The following is a 23,190-nucleotide window of genomic DNA, read 5'->3' on the forward strand; positions in this document are numbered from 1 at the left end:
AGCTGTTGTTTTGTCAGCGGAGAAAAGCATGGACACGTTTAAAAACAACTTGCTACTTATCCTTTATCTAGAAAATGTCTTGCTCAACCATGATGTGGTTAGCTGGGGTGTAGTCATTTGTCCAAGCCCTAGCAAATTGTGGCGTTTATGTTAGTAATGGGGGGGGGGAGGTGGAATCGATAGTTACGTATCGCAATGTTATTTTTGATGATATTACACAGTGTACAAAACATTAGGAACACCTACTCTTTCATTGACATAGACTGACCAGGTGAATCCAGGTGAAAGCTATGATCCCTTATTGATGTCACTTGTTAAATCCACTTCAATCAGTGTAGATGGGAGGACACGGGTTAAAGGAGGACTTTTAAGCCTTGAGACACTTGAGACCGGGATTAGAGTCAACATGGGGCCAGCATCCCTGTGGAACACTTTCGACACCTTGTAGAGTCCATGCCCCGACGAATTGAGGCTGCTCTGAGGGCAACTCAATATTAGGAAGGTGTTCTTAATGTTTTGTACACTCGCTGTATAGCGTTACTGTAAAAGGCCTGTAAGTTGCCTCAGAACTCCGTTCATCCTGTAGCTTTCTCTCCATCTTCTCCATCTTTATTTCCAATTTATTAAAAAAAACGTGTTTTTCTAATGTTCTCTCTTGCCTCGGCAGCAGACATACAGAGACCAATATGTTTGGCAAGGTCCCTCCCTCACTATGGCGATCGTATCGTATCGTGACCAATATGTTTGGCAAGGTCCCTCCCTCCCTATGGTGATCGTATCGTGACCAATATGTTTGGCAAGGTCCCTCCCTCACTATGGTGATCGTATCGTGACCAATATGTTTGGCAAGGTCCCTCCCTCACTATGGTGATCGTATCGTGACCAATATGTTTGGCAAGGTCCCTCCCTATGGTGATAATATCGTATCGTGACCAATATGTTTGGCAAGGTCCCTCCCTCCCTATGGTGATCGTATCGTGACCAATATGTTTGGCAAGGTCCCTCCCTATGGTGATAATATCGTATCGTGACCAATATGTTTGGCAAGGTCCCTCCCTCCCTATGGTGATCGTATCGTGACCAATATGTTTGGCAAGGTCCCTCACTATGGTGATAATATCGTATCGTGACCAATATGTTTGGCAAGGTCCCTCCCTCCCTATGGTGATCGTATCGAGACCAATATGTTTGGCAAGGTCCCTCACTATGGTGATCGTATCGTGACCAATATGTTTGGCAAGGTCCCTCACTATGGCGATAATATCGTATCGTGACCAATATGTTTGGCAAGGTCCCTCCCTCACTATGGTGATCGTATCGTGACCAATATGTTTGGCAAGGTCCCTCACTATGGTGATCGTATCGTGACCAATATGTTTGGCAAGGTCCCTCACTATGGCGATAATATCGTATCGTGACCAATATGTTTGGCAAGGTCCCTCCCTCACTATGGTGATCGTATCGTGACCAATATGTTTGGCAAGGTCCCTCCCTCACTATGGTGATCGTATCGTGACCAATATGTTTGGCAAGGTCCCTCCCTCACTATGGCGATAATATCGTGACCAATATGTTTGGCAAGGTCCCTCCCTCACTATGGCGATAATATCGTGACCAATATGTTTGGCAAGGTCCCTCCCTCACTATGGCGATAATATCGTGACCAATATGTTTGGCAAGGTCCCTCACTCACTATGGTGATAATATCGTATCGTGACCAATATGTTTGGCAAGGTCCCTCCCTCACTATGGTGATAATATCGTATCGTGACCAATATGTTTGGCAAGGTCCCTCACTCACTATGGCGATAATATCGTGACCAATATGTTTGGCAAGGTCCCTCACTATGGCGATCGTATCGTGACCAATATGTTTGGCAAGGTCCCTCACTATGGTGATCGTATCGTGACCAATATGTTTGGCAAGGTCCCTCACTATGGCGATAATATCGTGACCAATATGTTTGGCAAGGTCCCTCACTATGGCGATCGTATCGTGACCAATATGTTTGGCAAGGTCCCTCACTATGGTGATCGTATCGTGACCAATATGTTTGGCAAGGTCCCTCCCTCACTATGGCGATCGTATCGTGACCAATATGTTTGGCAAGGTCCCTCACTATGGTGATCGTATCGTGACCAATATGTTTGGCAAGGTCCCTCCCTCACTATGGCGATAATATCGTATCGTGAGGCCCCTGACCATTCACAAACCTAGTTTCTATTAGACAAATTCAGGTAGGTCCCTCCCTGTTTCCTTCGCTTCCATTTAATTCTGTTTGGTTCCTAGTGAATACAGCCATGATTTGTTAAATACCTTTTCATATGTGTTGTAATATCTGTCATGCAGGGCCTGTCTGCGATGTATTCGGACAGGAACTCAACCCTTAAAAAACGACAGCCTACTATCAAATCAAATGTATTTATATAGCCCTTCGTACATCAGCTGATATCTCTGTGCTGTACAGAAACTGTACAGAAACCCAGCCTAAAACCCCAAACAGCAATGCAGGTGTAGAAGCACGGTGGCTAGGAAAAACTCCCTAGAAAGGCCAGAACCTAGGAAGAAACCTAGAGAGGAACCAGGGTATGAGGGGTGGGCCAGTCCTCTTCTGGCCGTGCCGGGTGGAGATTATAACAGAACATGGCCAAGATGTTCAAATGTTCATAAATGACCAGCAGGGTCAAATAATAATAATCACAGGCACACACTATGTGTGTGATGAACAGTTTCCTGGCACAATTACCCATGTTTCCACCAGTTTGGTTATGGGGGTTTACAGGTTATGATAGTGCTGTACAACTTCAATCTATGGACTTCTCATCTGTCAAGGTCACAATGAGAATGTTATGTAATAAATCATTGTTTCTTCCCGATTGATCCTCTCTACTACTTTATTGCGAGTCATGTGGCTTTAAATCATTATAATTATTATAATGGCGCCGGAGGAGATGTTGTACGTAATGTTTCTGCTCCATGAAAAGAGCTTCTGGATGTCAGAACAGCGATTACTCGCCTCCAACTGGATGAAGATTTTTTGTTCTTTTAACGAGTCGGCCGCAAAGGATTTACTGCAAATACCGGACCGGGCCCCAAACCCCCCGTCAATCGCATTGAAGAGAAGACCAGGAGGCCGGGGCTGCAGATCCGGGTGTATGACACGCAGGCCTTTTAGAGGCTGTATGACACGCAGGCCTTTTAGAGGCTGTATGACACTCAGGCCCTTTTAGAGGCTGTATGACACTCAGGCCCTTTTAGAGGCTGTATGACACTCAGGCCCTTTTAGAGGCTGTATGACACTCAGGCCTTTAGAGGATGTATGACACACAGGCCTTTTAGAGGCTGTATGACACGCAGGCCTTTTAGAGGCTGTATGACACGCAGGCCTTTTAGAGGCTGTATGACACTCAGGCCTTTTAGAGGCTGTATGACACTCAGGCCTTTTAGAGGCTGTATGACACTCAGGCCCTTTTAGAGGCTGTATGACACTCAGGCCCTGTTAAACACATGAACAACACCCCCAGAGAGACACTCAGAAACCATTCTGGACTTACCTCATCCTGTGGAAAGAGAACCTGAAACAACTGACCCGCCTGGAAGGAAACTACTCACCTGCGTGTTCTGCAGCTTCAACACCAAAACAAACAGTGAAAAGCAACAAAGTTTCCACAGACAAACCAGGGACATCAACTTGTTATGGATGACCTAACAAAATGGTAAAAACGCTACCAGAACTGAAAACCCTGATATATACTGTTACACTGTTGAAGTAACACGGCTAGAGGTTCATCTGCCTCACCTAAAGCCTATTTTTGTGGGAAGCTGCTATAGACCACCAAGTGCTAACAGTCAGTATCTGGATAATATGTGTGAAAGCCACCGGGGTCTGGACAAGCTGGATGGAAAATGACTGAGCATAATAGCAGACCTTATTGCCACATCTTCAATTGAAGGCTACTAGAGAGCGTGTGCCCTCAGGCCTGGAGGGAAGCTGAAGTTATTCCTATACCTACGAATGGTAAAGCACCTTTTACTGGCTCAAATAGCCGACCAATCAGCCTGTTACCAACCCTGAGTAAACTTCTGGGAAAAATGGTGTTTGACCAGAAACAATGCTATTTTACAGTAAACAAATTGACAACAGACTTTCAGCATGCTGATAGGGAAGGACATTCAACAAGCACAACACTTACACAAATGACTGATGATTGGCTGAGAGAAATTGATGATAAAATGATTGTGGGGGCTGTTTTGTTAGACTTCAGTGCAGCTTTTGACATTATTGATCACAGTCTGCTGCTGGAAAAACGTTTGTGTCATGGCTTTACACCCCCTGCTATAATGTGGATAAAGAGTATGAATGTGGATGACTCAACACTATAGACGTCAGCTACCACAGCGACTGAAATGACTGCAACACTTAACAAAGAGATGCAGTTAGATTCAGAGTGGGTGGCAAGGAATAAGTTAGTCCTAACTATTAAAATGCGTTGTATTTGGGACAAATCACTCACTAAACCCTAAACCACGACTAAATCTTGTAATGAATAATGTGGAAATTGAGCAAATTGAGGAGACTAAACTTCTTGGGGTAACCCTGGATTGTAACCCTGAACTGTCATGGTCAAAACATATTGATACAACAGTAGATAAGATGGGGAGAAGTCTGTCCATAATAAAGCGCTGCTCTACCTTCTTAACAACACTATCAACAAGGCAGGTCCTACAGGCCCTAGTTTCTACCTTCTTAACAGCACTATCAACAAGGCAGGTCCTACAGGCCCTAGTTTCTACCTTCTTAACAACACTATCAACAAGGCAGGTCCTACAGGCCCTAGTTTCTACCTTCTTAACAACACTATCAACAAGGCAGGTCCTACAGGCCCTAGTTTCTACCTTCTTAACAGCACTATCAACAAGGCAGGTCCTACAGGTCCTAGTTTCTACCTTCTTAACAGCACTATCAACAAGGCAGGTCCTACAGGCCCTAGTTTCTACCTTCTTAACAACACTATCAACAAGGCAGGTCCTACAGGCCCTAGTTTCTACCTTCTTAACAGCACTATCAACAAGGCAGATCCTACAGGCCCTAGTTTCTACCTTCTTAACAACACTATCAACAAGGCAGGTCCTACAGGCCCTAGTTTCTACCTTCTTAACAACACTATCAACAAGGCAGGTCCTACAGGCCCTAGTTTCTACCTTCTTAACAACACTATCAACAAGGCAGGTCCTACAGGCCCTAGTTTCTACCTTCTTAACAACACTATCAACAAGGCAGGTCCTACAGGCTCTAGTTTCTACCTTCTTAACAACACTATCAGCAAGGCAGGTCCTACAGGCCCTAGTTTCTACCTTCTTAACAGCACTATCAACAAGGCAGGTCCTACAGGCCCTAGTTTCTACCTTCTTAACAACACTATCAACAAGACAGGTCCTACAGCCCCTAGTTTCTACCTTCTTAACAGCACTATCAACAAGGCAGGTCCTACAGGCCCTAGTTTCTACCTTCTTAACAACACTATCAACAAGGCAAGTCCTACAGGCCCTAGTTTTTACCTTCTTAACAACACTATCAACAAGGCAGGTCCTACAGGCCCTAGTTTCTACCTTCTTAACAACACTATCAACAAGGCAGGTCCTACAGGCCCTAGTTTCTACCTTCTTAACAACACTATCAACAAGGCAGGTCCTACAGGCCCTAGTTTCTACCTTCTTAACAACACTATCAACAAGGAAGGTCCGACAGGCCCTAGTTTCTACCTTCTTAACAACACTATCAACAAGGCAGGTCCTACAGGCCCTAGTTTCTACCTTCTTAACAACACTATCAACAAGGCAGGTCCTACAGGCCCTAGTTTCTACCTTCTTAACAACACTATCAACAAGGCAGGTCCTACAGGCCCTAGTTTCTACCTTCTTAACAGCACTATCAACAAGGCAGGTCCTACAGGCCCTAGTTTCTACCTTCTTAACAACACTATCAACAAGGCAGGTCCTACAGGCCCTAGTTTCTACCTTCTTAACAACACTATCAACAAGACATGCCACCTGAGGTCTGTTTAAACTACTAGCACACAGCTCAGACGCCCATTCATACCCCACAAGACATGTCACCAGAGGTCTGTTTAAACTACCGGCACACAGCTCAGACACCCATTCATACCCCACAAGACATGCCACCAGAGGTCTGTTTAAACTACCGGCACACAGCTCAGACACCCATTCATACCCCACAAGACATGTCACCAGAGGTCTGTTTAAACTACCGGCACACAGCTCAGACACCCATTCATACCCCACAAGACATGTCACCAGAGGTCTGTTTAAACTACTAGCACAAAGCTCAGACACCCATTCATACCCCACAAGACATGCCACCAGAGGTCTGTTTAAACTACCGGCACACAGCTCAGACACCCATTCATACCCCACAAGACATGCCACCAAAGGTCTGTTTAAACTACCGGCACACAGCTCAGACACCCATTCATACCCCACAAGACATGCCACCAGAGGTCTCTTCACATTCCCCAAGTCCAGAATAGACTATGTAGGGGCCTGAGGGCACACAGTGTGTTGTGAAATCTGTGATTGTATTGTAATGATTTTCGAATTGCATAAACTGCATTAATTTTGCTGGACCCCAGGAAGAGTAGCTGCTGCCTTGGCAGGAACTAATGGAGATCCATAATAAACCCCATGAAGAGTAGCTGCTGCCTTGTCAGGAACTAATGGGGATCCATAATAAACCCCAGGAAGAGTAGCTGCTGCCTTGGCAGGAACTAATGGGGATCCATAATAAACCCCAGGAAGAGTAGATGCTGCCTTGGCAGGAACTAATGGGGATCCATGATAAACCCCAAGAAGAGTAGCTGCTGCCTTGACAGGAACTAATGGGGATCCATAATAAACCCCAGGAAGAGTAGCTGCTGCCTTGGAAGGAACTAATGGGGATCCATAATAAACCCCAGGAAGAGTAGCTGCTGCCTTGGCAGGAACTAATGGGGATCCATAATAAACCCCAGGAAGAGTAGCTGCTGCCTTGGCAGGAACTAATGGGGATCCATAATAAATCCCAGGAAGAGTAGCTGCTGCCTTGGCAGGAACTAATGGGGATCCATAATAAACCCCAGGAAGAGTAGCTGCTGCCTTGTCAGGAACTAATGGGGATCCATAATAAACCCCAGGAAGAGTAGCTGCTGCCTTGTCAGGAACTAATGGGGATCCATAATAAACCCCAGGAAGAGTAGCTGCTGCTTTTAATGGGGATCCATAATAAACCCCAGGAAGAGTAGCTGCTGCCTTGGCAGGAACTAATGGGGATTCATAATAAACCCCAGGAAGAGTAGCTGCTGCCTTGGCAGGAACTAATGGGGATTCATAATAAACCCCAGGAAGAGTAGCTGCTGCCTTGGCAGGAACTAATGGGGATCCATAATAAACCCCAGGAAGAGTAGCTGCTGCCTTGACAGGAACTAATGGGGATCCATAATAAACCCCAGGAAGAGTAGCTGCTGCCTTGGCAGGAACTAATGGGGATCCATAATAAACCCCAGGAAGAGTAGCTGCTGCCTTGTCAGGAACTAATGGGGATCCATTATAAACCCCAGGAAGAGTAGCTGCTGCCTTTAATGGGGATCCATAATAAACACCAGGAAGAGTAGCTGCTGCCTTGGCAGGAACTAATGGGGATCCATAACAAACCCCAGGAAGAGTAGCAGCTGCCTTGGCAGGAACTAATGGGGATCCATAATAAATCCCAGGAAGAGTAGCTGCTGCCTTGGCAGGAACTAATGGGGATCCATAATAAACCCCAGGAAGAGTAGCTGCTGCCTTGGCAGGAACTAATGGGGATCCAAAATAAACCCCAGGAAGAGTAGCTGCTGCCTTGGCAGGAACTAATGGGGATCCATAATAAACCCCAGGAAGAGTCGCAGCTGCCTTGTCAGGAACTAATGGGGATCCATAATAAACCCCAGGAAGAGTAGCTGCTGCCTTGGCAGGAACTAATGGAGATCCATAATAAACCCCAGGAAGAGTAGCTGCTGCCTTGTCAGGAACTAATGGGGATCCATAATAAACCCCAGGAAGAGTAGCTGCTGCCTTGACAGGAACTAATGGGGATCCATAATAAATCCCAGGAAGAGTAGCTGCTGCCTTGACAGGAACTAATGGGGATCCATAATAAACCCCAGGAAGAGTAGCTGCTGCCTTGACAGGAACTAATGGGGATCCATAATAAATCCCAGGAAGAGTAGCTGCTGCCTTGACAGGAACTAATGGGGATCCATAATAAATCCAAGGAAGAGTAGCTGCTGCCTTGACAGGAACTAATGGGGATCCATAATAAACCCCAGGAAGAGTAGCTGCTGACTTGACAGGAACTAATGGGGATCCATAATAAACCCCAGGAAGAGTAGCTGCTGCCTTGGCAGGAACTAATGGGGATCCATAATAAACCCCAGGAAGAGTAGCTGCTGCCTTGACAGGAACTAATGGGGATCCATAATAAATCCCAGGAAGAGTAGCTGCTGCCTTGACAGGAACTAATGGGGATCCATAATAAATCCCAGGAAGAGTAGCTGCTGCCTTGACAGGAACTAATGGGGATCCATAATAAACCCCCAGGAAGAGTAGCTGCTGCCTTGACAGGAACTAAAGGGGATCCATAATAAACCCCAGGAAGAGTAGCTGCTGACTTGACAGGAACTAAAGGGGATCCATAATAAACCCCAGGAAGAGTAGCTGCTGCCTTGGCAGGAACTAATGGGGATCCATAACAAACCCCAGGAAGAGTAGCAGCTGCCTTGGCAGGAACTAATGGGGATCCATAATAAATCCCAGGAAGAGTAGCTGCTGCCTTGGCAGGAACTAATGGGGATCCATAATAAACCCCAGGAAGAGTAGCTGCTGCCTTGGCAGGAACTAATGGGGATCCAAAATAAACCCCAGGAAGAGTAGCTGCTGCCTTGGCAGGAACTAATGGGGATCCATAATAAACCCCAGGAAGAGTCGCAGCTGCCTTGTCAGGAACTAATGGGGATCCATAATAAACCCCAGGAAGAGTAGCTGCTGCCTTGGCAGGAACTAATGGAGATCCATAATAAACCCCAGGAAGAGTAGCTGCTGCCTTGTCAGGAACTAATGGGGATCCATAATAAACCCCAGGAAGAGTAGCTGCTGCCTTGACAGGAACTAATGGGGATCCATAATAAATCCCAGGAAGAGTAGCTGCTGCCTTGACAGGAACTAATGGGGATCCATAATAAACCCCAGGAAGAGTAGCTGCTGCCTTGACAGGAACTAATGGGGATCCATAATAAATCCCAGGAAGAGTAGCTGCTGCCTTGACAGGAACTAATGGGGATCCATAATAAATCCAAGGAAGAGTAGCTGCTGCCTTGACAGGAACTAAAGGGGATCCATAATAAACCCCAGGAAGAGTAGCTGCTGCCTTGACAGGAACTAAAGGGGATCCATAATAAACCCCAGGAAGAGTAGCTGCTGCCTTGACAGGAACTAAAGGGGATCCATAATAAACCCCAGGAAGAGTAGCTGCTGCCTTGGCAGGAACTAATGAGGATCCATAATAAATACAAATACAAATATTATTTGACTTTTAGTCTGTCAGACTTTATATAATTCAAACAAAGGGTTAAACATTTTTTATTAAAAAGGCATTGGAAAATACATCGGCCATGTATTGACAGTTGTGTTGAGGTAAAAAATTGTTGATACGTGTTGAGATGTTCAATGTTAAAAAAATGATCTGAAGAAAGATGTCGTGCTTGTACATGCACTTACCTGGAGTGCCTGAGGGTGGCGCTGTTTCTAGTTGCTACACGTGATCAACTGGGCTTGTACTTGATGACATCAGATAAACATTGTCATTCTTCCTACCGTTAGTGTGTTAATATTACAACCGTTGTTTTATGACCGCGTTTTTATAAATCAGTGGGTCTCTAAAATGAAGAGTTGTGGATCCGTATGGATCTACGAAGAGGTGTGACTTATTCACAACAAGGTTGTTAAACAACGTTACTTCACTCCACTCTGACTGACTGATGCAACCATATGTCAACGTTTAACTCTTCGTGATCATCAGGAGGTTCACTGGGGAACATTCTCCACAATGTAACGTCTTGAATGCTTATCAATGACGGCAATGGAGTTGGCAAGAGCACAAACTGATCTGGGACCAGGATATAGATGGAGACAACTGATCTGGGCCAGGATATAGATGGCGACAACTGATCTGGGAACAGGCTATAGAAGGAGTCACATCTGATCTGGGACCAGGCTATAGAAGGTGACAACTGATCTGGGACCAGGCTATAGAAGGAGTCACATCTGATCTGGGACCAGGCTATAGAAGGTGACAACTGATCTGGGACCAGGCTATAGAAGGAGACAACTGATCTGGGACCAGGCTATAGATGGAGACAACTGATCTGGGACCAGGCTACAGAAGGAGACAACTGATCTGGGACCAGGCTATAGAAGGAGACAACTGATCTGGGACCAGGCTATAGAAGGAGACAACTGATCTGGGACCATGCTATAGAAGGTGACAACTGATCTGGGACCAGGCTATAGATGGAGACAACTGATCTGGGACCAGGCTATAGATGGAGACAACTGATCTGGGACCAGGCTACAGAAGGAGACAACTGATCTGGGACCAGGCTACAGAAGGAGACAACTGATCTGGGACCAGGCTATAGAAGGAGACAACTGATCTGGGACCAGGCTATAGAAGGAGACAACTGATCTGGGACCAGGCTATAGAAGGAGACAACTGATCTGGGACCAGGCTATAGAAGGAGACAACTGATCTGGGACCAGGCTATAGAAGGAGACAACTGATCTGGGACCAGGCTATAGAAGGTGACAACTGATCTGGGACCAGGCTATAGAAGGTGACAACTGATCTGGGACCAGGCTATAGAATGAGACAACTGATCTGGGACCAGGCTATAGAATGAGACAACTGATCTGGGACCAGGCTATAGAAGGAGACAACTGATCTGGGACCAGGCTATAGTAGGAGACAACAGATCTGGGACCAGGCTATAGTAGGAGACAACTGATCAGGGACCAGGCTATAGAAGGAGACAACTGATCTGGGACCAGGGTATAGAAGGTGACAACTGATCTGGGACCAGGCTGTATAAGGAGACAACAGATCTGGGACCAGGCTATATATAGAAGGGGACACCAGATCTGGGACCAGGCTGTATAAGGAGACAACTGATCTGGGACCAGGCTATAGAAGGAGACAACTGATCTGGGACCAGGCTGTATAAGGAGACAACAGATCTGGGACCAGGCTATATATAGAAGGAGACAACTGATCTGGGACCAGGCTATAGAAGGAGACAACTGATCTGGGACCAGGCTATAGAAGGAGACAACTGATCTGGGACCAGGCTATAGATGGAGACAACTGATCTGGGACCAGGCTATAGAAGGTGACAACTGATCTGGGACCAGGCTATAGAAGGAGACAACTGATCTGGGACCAGGCTATAGAAGGAGACAACTGATCTGGGACCAGGCTATAGAAGGAGACAACTGATCTGGGACCAGGCTATAGAAGGAGACAACTGATCTGGGACCAGGCTATAGAAGGAGACAACTGATCTGGGACCAGGCTATAGAAGGAGACAACTGATCTGGGACCAGGCTATAGAAGGTGACAACTGATCTGGGACCAGGCTATAGAAGGTGACAACTGATCTGGGACCAGGCTATAGAATGAGACAACTGATCTGGGACCAGGCTATAGAATGAGACAACTGATCTGGGACCAGGCTATAGAAGGAGACAACTGATCTGGGACCAGGCTATAGTAGGAGACAACAGATCTGGGACCAGGCTATAGTAGGAGACAACTGATCAGGGACCAGGCTATAGAAGGAGACAACTGATCTGGGACCAGGGTATAGAAGGTGACAACTGATCTGGGACCAGGCTGTATAAGGAGACAACAGATCTGGGACCAGGCTATATATAGAAGGGGACACCAGATCTGGGACCAGGCTGTATAAGGAGACAACTGATCTGGGACCAGGCTATAGAAGGAGACAACTGATCTGGGACCAGGCTGTATAAGGAGACAACAGATCTGGGACCAGGCTATATATAGAAGGAGACAACTGATCTGGGACCAGGCTATAGAAGGTGACAACTGATCTGGGACCAGGCTATAGAATGAGACAACTGATCTGGGACCAGGCTATAGAATGAGACAACTGATCTGGGACCAGGCTATAGAAGGAGACAACTGATCTGGGACCAGGCTATAGTAGGAGACAACAGATCTGGGACCAGGCTATAGTAGGAGACAACTGATCAGGGACCAGGCTATAGAAGGAGACAACTGATCTGGGACCAGGGTATAGAAGGTGACAACTGATCTGGGACCAGGCTGTATAAGGAGACAACAGATCTGGGACCAGGCTATATATAGAAGGGGACACCAGATCTGGGACCAGGCTGTATAAGGAGACAACTGATCTGGGACCAGGCTATAGAAGGAGACAACTGATCTGGGACCAGGCTGTATAAGGAGACAACAGATCTGGGACCAGGCTATATATAGAAGGAGACAACTGATCTGGGACCAGGCTATAGAAGGAGACAACTGATCTGGGACCAGGCTATAGAAGGAGACAACTGATCTGGGACCAGGCTATAGATGGAGACAACTGATCTGGGACCAGGCTATAGAAGGTGACAACTGATCTGGGACCAGGCTATAGAAGGAGACAACTGATCTGGGACCAGGCTATAGAAGGAGACAACTGATCTGGGACCAGGCTATAGAAGGAGACAACTGATCTGGGACCAGGCTATAGAAGGAGACAACTGATCTGGGACCAGGCTATAGAAGGAGACAACTGATCTGGGACCAGGCTATAGAAGGAGACAACTGATCTGGGACCAGGCTATAGAAGGTGACAACTGATCTGGGACCAGGCTATAGAAGGTGACAACTGATCTGGGACCAGGCTATAGAATGAGACAACTGATCTGGGACCAGGCTATAGAATGAGACAACTGATCTGGGACCAGGCTATAGAAGGAGACAACTGATCTGGGACCAGGCTATAGTAGGAGACAACAGATCTGGGACCAGGCTATAGTAGGAGACAACTGATCAGGGACCAGGCTATAGAAGGAGACAACTGATCTGGGACCAGGGTATAGAAGGTGACAACTGATCTGGGACCAGGCTGTATAAGGAGACAACAGATCTGGGACCAGGCTATATATAGAAGGGGACACCAGATCTGGGACCAGGCTGTATAAGGAGACAACTGATCTGGGACCAGGCTATAGAAGGAGACAACTGATCTGGGACCAGGCTGTATAAGGAGACAACAGATCTGGGACCAGGCTATATATAGAAGGAGACAACTGATCTGGGACCAGGCTATAGAAGGAGACAACTGATCTGGGACCAGGCTATAGAAGGAGACAACTGATCTGGGACCAGGCTATAGATGGAGACAACTGATCTGGGACCAGGCTATAGAAGGTGACAACTGATCTGGGACCAGGCTATAGAAGGAGACAACTGATCTGGGACCAGGCTATAGATGGAGACAACTGATCTGGGACCAGGCTATAGAATGAGACAACTGATCTGGGACCAGGCTATAGATGGAGACAACTGATCTGGGACCAGGCTATAGATGGAGACAACTGATCTGGGACCAGGCTATAGAAGGAGACAACTGATCTGGGACCAGGCTATAGAAGGAGACAACTGATCTGGGACCAGGCTATAGAAGGAGACAACTGATCTGGGACCAGGCTAATGTCAAACCTGACCAACAGTTGTTTTCCATCTAGAGGTGCTGCTTCTGACCCCGTGCCTGTGGATGAGGGGGTGTTGGGAAAGCCAGAAGATCTATTGCATTTCTTTGATTTCCCCGCATCCTCTCTCTTGCCACCTCTAAAAACCCATTGGATGAGAAGGAAGCGGGAAGAGAAGACACGAGAAATCAAGAAAATGCCATTGAGATTCTACCCCGGGCCGTCACAGTATGCTCACCTTAAGTTCAGTCGGTCAAAAGGCTCCGGCATAGGGATATCCTCTTAGTGGGTCGTCATAGGGATATCCTCTTAGTGGGTCGTCACAGGAAAGGCTCCAGCATAGGGATATCCTCTTAGTGGGTAGTCATAGGGATATCCTCTTAGTGGGTAGTCATAGGGATATCCTCTTAGTGGGTAGTCATAGGGATATCCTCTTAGTGGATCGTCATAGGGATATCCTCTTAGTGGGTAGTCATAGGGATATCCTCTTAGTGGGTCGTCATAGGAAAGGCTCCAGCATAGGGATATCGTCTTAATGGGTAGTCATAGGGATATCCTCTTAGTGGGTCGTCATAGGGATATCCTCTTAGTGGGTAGTCATAGGGATATCCTCTTAGTGGGTCGTCATAGGGATATCCTCTTAGTGGGTAGTCATAGGAAAGGCTCCAGCATAGGGATATCCTCTTAGTGGGTAGTCATAGGGATATCCTCTTAGTGGGTCGTCATAGGGATATCCTCTTAGTGGGTAGTCATAGGGATATCCTCTTAGTGGGTCGTCATAGGAAAGGCTCCAGCATAGGGATATCGTCTTAGTGGGTAGTCATAGGGATATCCTCTTAGTGGATCGTCATAGGGATATCCTCTTAGTGGGTCGTCATAGGAAAGGCTCCAGCATAGGGATATCGTCTTAGTGGGTAGTCATAGGGATATCCTCTTAGTGGGTAGTCATAGGGATATCCTCTTAGTGGGTCGTCATAGGGATATCCTCTTAGTGGGTAGTCATAGGGATATCCTCTTAGTGGGTCGTCATAGGGATATCCTCTTAGTGGGTAGTCATAGGAAAGGCTCCAGCATAGGGATATCCTCTTAGTGGGTCGTCATAGGGATATCCTCTTAGTGGGTCGTCATAGGGATATCCTCTTAGTGGGTAGTCATAGGGATATCCTCTTAGTGGGTCGTCATAGGAAAGGCTCCAGCATAGGGATATCGTCTTAGTGGGTAGTCATAGGGATATCCTCTTAGTGGATCGTCATAGGGATATCCTCTTAGTGGGTAGTCATAGGGATATCCTCTTAGTGGGTCGTCATAGGAAAGGCTACATCTGTTTAATGTTGTAATACTGTGTGGTTTTAAAGGTCAGGTCAGTCTATTGTTTAATATGTAATAACCTAATGAATATTCCTTATCAGTTTAATGTGTAATAACCTGATGAATATTCAGTATCTGTTTAATGTGTAATAACCTAATGAATATTCAGTATCTGTTTAATGTGTAATAACCTAATGAATATTCCTTATCTGTTTAATGTGTAATAACCTAATGAATATTCCTTAGCCGTTTAATGTGTAATAACCTAATGAATATTCCTTATCCGTTTAATGTGTAATAACCTAATGAATATTCAGTATCTGTTTAATGTGTAATAACCTAATGAATATTCCTTATCCGTTTAATGTGTAATAACCTAATGAATATTCAGTATCTGTTTAATGTGTAATAACCTAATGAATATTCCTTATCCGTTTAATGTGTAATAACCTAATGAATATTCAGTATCTGTTTAATGTGTAATAACCTAATGAATATTCCTTAGCCGTTTAATGTGTAATAACCTAATGAATATTCAGTATCTGTTTAATGTGTAATAACCTAATGAATATTCCTTATCTCAGTCATAATCTCCCTTAGGACCTGGAAACACTGGGCAGTAAGTACATTTACAAATATGATTCACTTTCTGGTGTGTTCTGTATGTGTACAAACTAATTCAAACTACACCGAACAAAAATATAAACGTAACATTCAACAATTTCAAAGATTTGAAATAAATTCATTAGGTCCCTTAACTAGGGATTTCAAATGACTGGGAATACATTAGCACACCGCTCGCCCACATAACGCCATACGTCTGACATCTGCTCGGTACAGTTGAAACTGGGATTGCTCCGTGAAGAGCACACTTCTCCAGATTGCTAGTAGCCATCGAAGGTGAGCATTTCCCCACTGATGTCGGTTACGACGCCGAACTGCAGTCAGGTCAAGACCCCGGTGAGGACGACGAGCACGCAGATGAGCTTCCCTGAGACGGTTTCTGACAGTTTGTGCAGAAATTCTTTGGTTGTGCCAACCCACAGTTTTATCAGCTGTCCAAGTGGCTGGTCTCAGACGATCCCACAGGTGAGGAAGCCGGATGTGGAGGTCCTGGGCTGGCGTGGTTATGCGTGGTCTACGGTTGTGAGACTGGTTAGACATACTGACAAATTCTCTAAAACGTTGGAGGCGGCTTATGGTAGAGAATTCTCTGATAACAGCTCAGGTGGACATTCCTGAAGTCAGCGTGCCAATTGCACGCTCCCTCAAAACTTAAAACAGCTGTGGCATTGTGTTGTGTGATAAACTGCACCTTTTATAGTGGCCTTTTATTGTCCCCAGCACAAGGTGCACCTGTGTAATGATCATGCTGTTTAATCAGCTTCTTGATATGCCACACCTGTCAGGTAGATGGATTATCTTGGCAAAGGAGAAATTCTCAATAACAGGGATGTAAAAAAAAGTGTGCACAACATTTTAGAGAAATAAGCATTTCGTGCACATGGACAACTTATGGGATCTTTTATTTCAGTTCATGAAACATGGGACCAACACTTTACAATTTGTGTTTACCCTAGGGTCCGGAGTACTACAGGTTTTCTGATTATTAATTGCACCCACCTGGTGTCCCAGGTCTAAATCAGTCCCTGATTAGAGGGGAATCACCCAGCTGGTGTCCCAGGTCTAAATCAGTCCCTGATTAAAGGGGAAGAATGAAAAAAGCAGTGGAACTGGCTTCAAGGTCCAGATTTGAATTTGATCTAAATAGATCTTCACGTGTGAACTATGAGAACTACATGGAGATGCAACAACATTGGATGGTTCGACTGTGATACCTCAGGTCATTATGAAGATGTCTTGTAGCACAATAAGGACGAGCGGCTTCTCCTGAGGTGTATTCATTAGTGCACAGCGTAGCAAAACAACTGAACACGTTTTGCAACGAAACCAAAGAGCTTATATTGGACAAATGTAGGTAGGTCCTTCACCTGTTTTCGTTTGCTTCTGCTTGGTTCCTAGTGAATACACCTCTGGGTCACCTTTCAAAACTACAGACTGGACAACAAAAAAAACTCAACTTCATTCATAACTTTAGCAAAACATGAATGAAAAGGTTGAACGTCAGACATCAATCAGTCAAACATGAATTAAGACTAGTATGATATCATATGACTTGTTCTTCTGTGACTTGTTCTTCTGTGAAATTTAGCATAATATACTCACGTTTGAACAAAAACAAAATCTGAAATAAGTTTGTTAAAAAATATAATCTTAGAGCACTAAGTATTCAAGTATAATAACAAAAACACTGGCATACACCAACACATTCACTATGTAACATACACCAACACATGATTCACCATATAGCTCCTCCCGTCAAGGCCTGGATTCAATCTGACCCGCGGTAGAGCGAGCTTGACATTTTAAAGGTCATTTGAAGCCGACACACGGAGCGTTTTACCGTGAATGCGGTCTCTGCAAACGCAGGAGACAACGCCTTTTAATTAAAATGTGCATCGGTCGACAAAATGCGTTCGGATTGAATCCTAGTCTAAGATCAATTGCTGACTGCTGCCCTGTGGAATGTTGCTTGTGATTTAATGATGTTGGTTGTGATTGGTTGGTTGGTTTGGGATATGATAATGAATTGGGTTTCTGGCAGGTAGATAGGTGATGGAGGGTTTGGTGATTGGTTATCCCATTGTTGAACATGGTTAGACGCATCAGCCACCCCCTTTTTTTATTTGTACAATGGGGGTCTGATGAGATTGGTGTGTTGCTAGGCAGATTATGAGATCTGGTTGTTGAGCTGTCCTGGGTATTTCTCAAACTTCCTCTCTGCCTCCTCACTGAAGGCATCACCTGTAGGGGCAACCGACAGTCAGAGACAGAAAGCAGCGGAAGAGTCTGGAACAAACCAGGGGTATGTCTGAAATGACACCATATTTCCTCTATAGGACCTTATTCAGACTGGTGACCATTCAATAAAACATGACAAATCTCGGTGTACAGCTCCTCACCCATATGGCAGTTGTGAAGCCAGATCCGGTGGCCGTCGTACTTGCAGTTGCATTTCATGGCGTTGTTGGTGAAGTCACTCTCTGCCACTTCAAAGTTTGGATTGATCACAATCTGTAAGGATTTGAACGTCAAACACAAGAGGTAAATGATACGGAGTTCACGTTAAAATAATTCTGTCACTCCATAATCTGCAGTGTGTCTGGAGGTTCCGGGCCCCTAAAGGCGTTTGGTGAGTTTTCAAAGGGTACATGAAAAAGCAACGGGGAAAGAATAAATGCAGACAGAATACATGCAGACAGAATACATGCAGACAGAATACATGCAGACAGAATACATGCATGCAGACAGAATAAATGCAGACAGAATAAATGCAGACAGAATAAATGCAGACAAAATCAATGCAGACAGAATAAACGCAGACAGAATAAATGCAGACAGAATAAATGCAGACATAATAAATGCAGACAGAATACATGCAGACAGAATACATGCAGACAGAATACATGCAGACAGAATACATGCAGACAGAATAAATGCAGACATAATGAATGCAGACATAATAAATGCAGACAAAATCAATGCAGACAGAATCAATGCAGACAGAATACATGCAGACATAATACATGCAGACAGAATACACGCAGACAGAATAAATGCAGACAGAATAAATGCAGACATAATACATGCAGACAGAATAAATGCAGACAGAATACATGCAGACAGAATACATGCTGACAGAATAAATGCAGACAGAATAAATGCAGACATACTAAATGCAGACAGAATACATGCAGACAGAATAAATGCAGACAGAATCAATACAGACAGAATAAATGCAGACAGAAAAAATGCAGACAGAATCAATACAGACATAATAAATGCAGACAGAATAAATGCAGACAGAATAAATGCAGAAGAATTTCACACAGTTTGACAACTCAAATTTGTAGTTTGCCATATTTCAAAACTTTGTGCAGTTACACATTTTGGAAGTTATGTGTCTGATTCGGATTCCCCAGGATTTCTTTTAAAAAGCCTCTTAGAAATGGTAGTCCACCTGTAGGATGTAGTTTCCTGGTTTGATGTCGGTGATGTCGATCCACTGGCAATCGATGTCATGGCGATACAGGTCCCAACACCCCACGGTGATGCCCTGCTCTCCGAAGTTAGCACATTCATACCGCTTAGAGATACCTGGAGAACACAGATACACTCCTACCTCTTAGAGATACCTGGAGAACACAGATACACTCCTACCACTTAGAGATACCTAGAGAACACAGTTTACAACTATTAGACTTTTAACCAAAAATACTATATCCTCCAAAACCAGATACAAAATGTTTCACTTGGATTTGGATAAGATATCCCTAATCTTAACACTCAAAAATAGGCCATATTTGATTGGCTGGCCATCTAGGGAAGTCTGATCTGATTGGATGGCACGCCAATAGACTCTGTTCTGATTGGGTGGACAGTAGTAGACTGTTCTGATTGAATATACTTCCAGTAGACTGTTTTGATTGGTTTGCCTCCCAGACTCACCCTCGTGACACTCGGTGTCCTCTAGACAGAAGGAAGCCTTGTGTCCCTCAGCCACCTTGGTCCCATTGGATGACAGCAGGTCGTAGTGGGTAAAGATGTCCATGCTGTGGTAGTGCCTGCATGGGGAGTGCAACAGCAGTGAAGAATTATTAAAAACTATTATACCGGTCATACAGTATCTGTCATACCTGTTATACCTGTCATATCTGTCATACCTGTCATATCTGTCATACCTGTTATATCTGTCATACCTGGTATACCTGTCATACCTGTCATACCTGGTATACCTGTCATACCTGTCATATATGTCATACCTGTCATACCTGGTATACCTGTCATACCTGGTATACCTGTCATACCTGTCATACCTGGTATACCTGTCATACCTGTCATACCTGTCATACCTGGTATACCTGGTATACCTGGTATACCTGTCATACCTGTCATACCTGTCATACCTGTCATACCTGTCATACCTGTCATACCTGGTATACCTGTCATACCTGGTATACCTGTCATACCTGTCATACCTGGTATACCTGTCATACCTGTCATACCTGGTATACCCGTCATACCTGTCATACCTGTCATATATGGCATACCTGTCATACCTGTCATACCTGGTATACCTGTCATACATGTCATACCTGTCATATATGTCATACCTGGTATACCTGTCATACCTGGTATACCTGTCATACCTGGTATACCTGTCATACCTGTCATACCTGTCATACCTGTCATACCTGGTATACCTGTCATACCTGTCATACCTGTCATACCTGGTATACCTGTCATACCTGTCATACCTGTCATATATGTCATACCTGTCATACCTGGTATACCTGTCATACCTGTTATATCTGTCATACCTGTCATACCTGGTATACCTGTCATATCTGTCATACCTGTCATATATGTCATACCTGTCATACCTGGTATACCTGTCATACCTGTCATACCTGTCATATATGTCATACCTGTCATACCTGGTATACCTGTCATACCTGTCATACCTGGTATACCTGTCATATCTGTCATACCTGTCATACCTGTCATACCTGTTATACCTGTCATATCTGTCATACCTGTTATACCTGTCACATCTGTCATACCTGTCATACCTGTCGTACCTATCGTACCTGTCATACCTGTCAAATCTATCATACCTGTTGTATCTGTTACACCTGTCATACGTGTTACACCTTTCAAATCTGTCATATCTTTCATAACTGTTTAGCCTTAACTAATCTAATCTAATATCTAATATGATATTAGATTAGATTAGTTAATATATTATATTAGATTAGTTAATATTAGATATTATATTTGATTAGATTAGTTAATATCTAATATAAGCATTGAACTCAAGTTTCCGGACAATGTCAAATGTGATATAGCGAAGCCCCTGAGTGAGCTGGGTGGGCAATTACGCAGGTACTTTCCCAAAATGGACGACACAAACAACTGGATTTGTTATCCATTTCATGCCCTGCCTCCAGTCCACTTACCGATATCTGATCAAGAGAGCCTCATCAAAATTGCAACAAGCGGTTCTGTAAAAATCTAATTTAAATCAGAAGCCACTGTCAGATTTCTGGATAGGGCTGCGCTCAGAGTATCCTGCCTTGGCAAAAAAGACACTGATGCCCTTTGCAACCAGTACCTATGTGAGAGTGGATTCTCGGCCCTCACTAGCATGAAAACTAAATACAGGCTCAGACTGTGTGTGGAAAATTATTTAAGACTGAGTCTCTCTTCAATACAACACAACATTGCAGTTATGTGCATCCTTTCAAGCACACCCTTCTCATTAACCTGTGGTGAGTTATTCACCATTTTCGATGAACAAATAAGGTTTTATATGTAAGATGGTTAAATAAAGAGCAAAATGATTATTATTATATTGTTATTTATGCCCTGGTCCTATAAGAGGTCTTGGTCACTTCCCACGAGCCGGGTTGTGACAAAAACATAACACTCATTCTGATGTTTAATAAATGTATCGTATAGTGTGTGTGTGTGTGTGTGTGTGTGTGTGGCAGGCTTACAATGATGGCAAAAAAACAACATTTGAGAGTGCGCTGACCCTGGTGCTAGAGGGGGTACGCAGCTGGAGGTTGAATGTTTTAAGGGGTACGGGACTATAAAAACGTTTGGGAACCACTGCGCTAGATGACTAGGTTGCCATAGTTACCCGTGACAGGCGTGCCAGACCCAGGAGTGGCGTCCGGCCTTGGGCCTGAAGTCGGCCCGTCCGATGTTGTGGATCTGAGAGGAGAACCGTAGCAGGCGGCGGTGTCCGTAGGGCCAGTTAGCACTAGCAGCAGACTTAGACAGGCAGTTCTCCTCCGCTGCGCAGTACAGCATGTGGAGCGGGCGGTCCTCAATGTACACGGACTGCTGGACCAGGGGAGCATTCAGGACCAGGTCAGACGCAGCTGGGAGGAGAGAGGAGGAGAGGAGGAGGAGGGGGAGGAGGAGAGAGGAGGAGAGGAGGAGGAGAGAGGAGGAGGAAAGAGGAGGAGGGGGAGGAGAGGAGATGAGGGAAGAGGAGATAGGAAAAGGAGGGGGAGGAGAGGAGGAGGGGAGAGGAGGGATGAAGAGGAGGAGAGGAGATGAGGGAAGAGGAGAGGGGGAGGAGAGGAGGAGAGGAGATAGGAAGAGGAGAGGGGGAGGAGAGGAGGAGAGGAGATAGGAAGAGGAGAGGGGGAGGAGAGGAGAGGAGGAGAGGAGATGAGGGATGAAGAGGAGGAGAAGAGAGAAGAAGAGGGTAATAACGTCAACATGTAGTTTCCAGCTCAATTTTAGTTCCTTCTATGTCAGTTGATTACATTGTATAATAACAAGCCAATACTATATCTGTATCAATGTATAATAACAAACTTTATCTAGCTCATACTGGTTGAGCATTCTGGTCACCCACTCTAGAATCGTAGGGTTTATTCATGTTTATGATTCTGTTACTGTGATACTAACGCTTACGATTGTGTCATAACACTGTTGCGTCCATTTATAAACAGCGTAACTCACTCTCTGAGCAGATGACGCCGGCAGAGAACTTGGCAGCTGTCTTCTGACAGCTGACGGTTCTGTGATGCTGACAGTGGCTCAGAGACATCTCGCTCCCTGTACACTTCACTCCACTCATCACCATCTCTGTTACGTTACTGCTGTCCCAGTACCATGTTTCCTTAGAGATGGGGGGGAGGGGAGGGGGAGGGGGAGGGGCAGGATAAACAAAAAAACACACACAAACAGAGCACAGACATTAAGAGGCTCTGATTTATAAAGTGCTTTTGCCAGTAACTCAAAGTGCAATACACACATAGAAACAAATCAATCCAAAAGGGTTCTTTAGGTTTCCCCATGGAAGAACCCTTCTAATGACCGTTGTGGGTTCCAGTTAGAACCCAGTTTGACTTGAACGTAGAACCCTCTGCGAAAAGGGTTCTATCTGCAACCGAAATGGATTCATCAATGGG

At 45.0% G+C, this 23,190-nt stretch overlaps 1 protein-coding gene across 6 annotated transcripts in view; it reads right to left on the reverse strand.

The window, feature by feature from the left end:
* Positions 1 to 16,643: 16,643 nt before the first annotated feature.
* Positions 16,644 to 23,190, reverse strand: part of LOC110504281 (lysyl oxidase homolog 3B) — a 49,214-nt gene continuing 42,667 nt past the window's right edge. For all 6 annotated transcript variants that reach the window (XM_036962591.1, XM_036962588.1, XM_036962590.1 and 3 more), the window contains 6 exons: positions 22,739 to 22,898; positions 21,903 to 22,146; positions 19,706 to 19,821; positions 19,218 to 19,354; positions 18,160 to 18,271; positions 16,644 to 18,001 (listed from right to left, as the gene is read on the reverse strand). In XM_036962591.1, the coding sequence (XP_036818486.1) occupies positions 17,928 to 18,001; positions 18,160 to 18,271; positions 19,218 to 19,354; positions 19,706 to 19,821; positions 21,903 to 22,146; positions 22,739 to 22,898 (843 nt within the window). In that variant the 3' untranslated portion in view covers positions 16,644 to 17,927. The remainder of the gene's footprint in view (positions 18,002 to 18,159; positions 18,272 to 19,217; positions 19,355 to 19,705; positions 19,822 to 21,902; positions 22,147 to 22,738; positions 22,899 to 23,190) is intronic.

Source organism: Oncorhynchus mykiss, chromosome 25 (genome assembly GCF_013265735.2).
Source record: "Oncorhynchus mykiss isolate Arlee chromosome 25, USDA_OmykA_1.1, whole genome shotgun sequence".
NCBI classification, from domain to species: domain Eukaryota; kingdom Metazoa; phylum Chordata; class Actinopteri; order Salmoniformes; family Salmonidae; genus Oncorhynchus; species Oncorhynchus mykiss.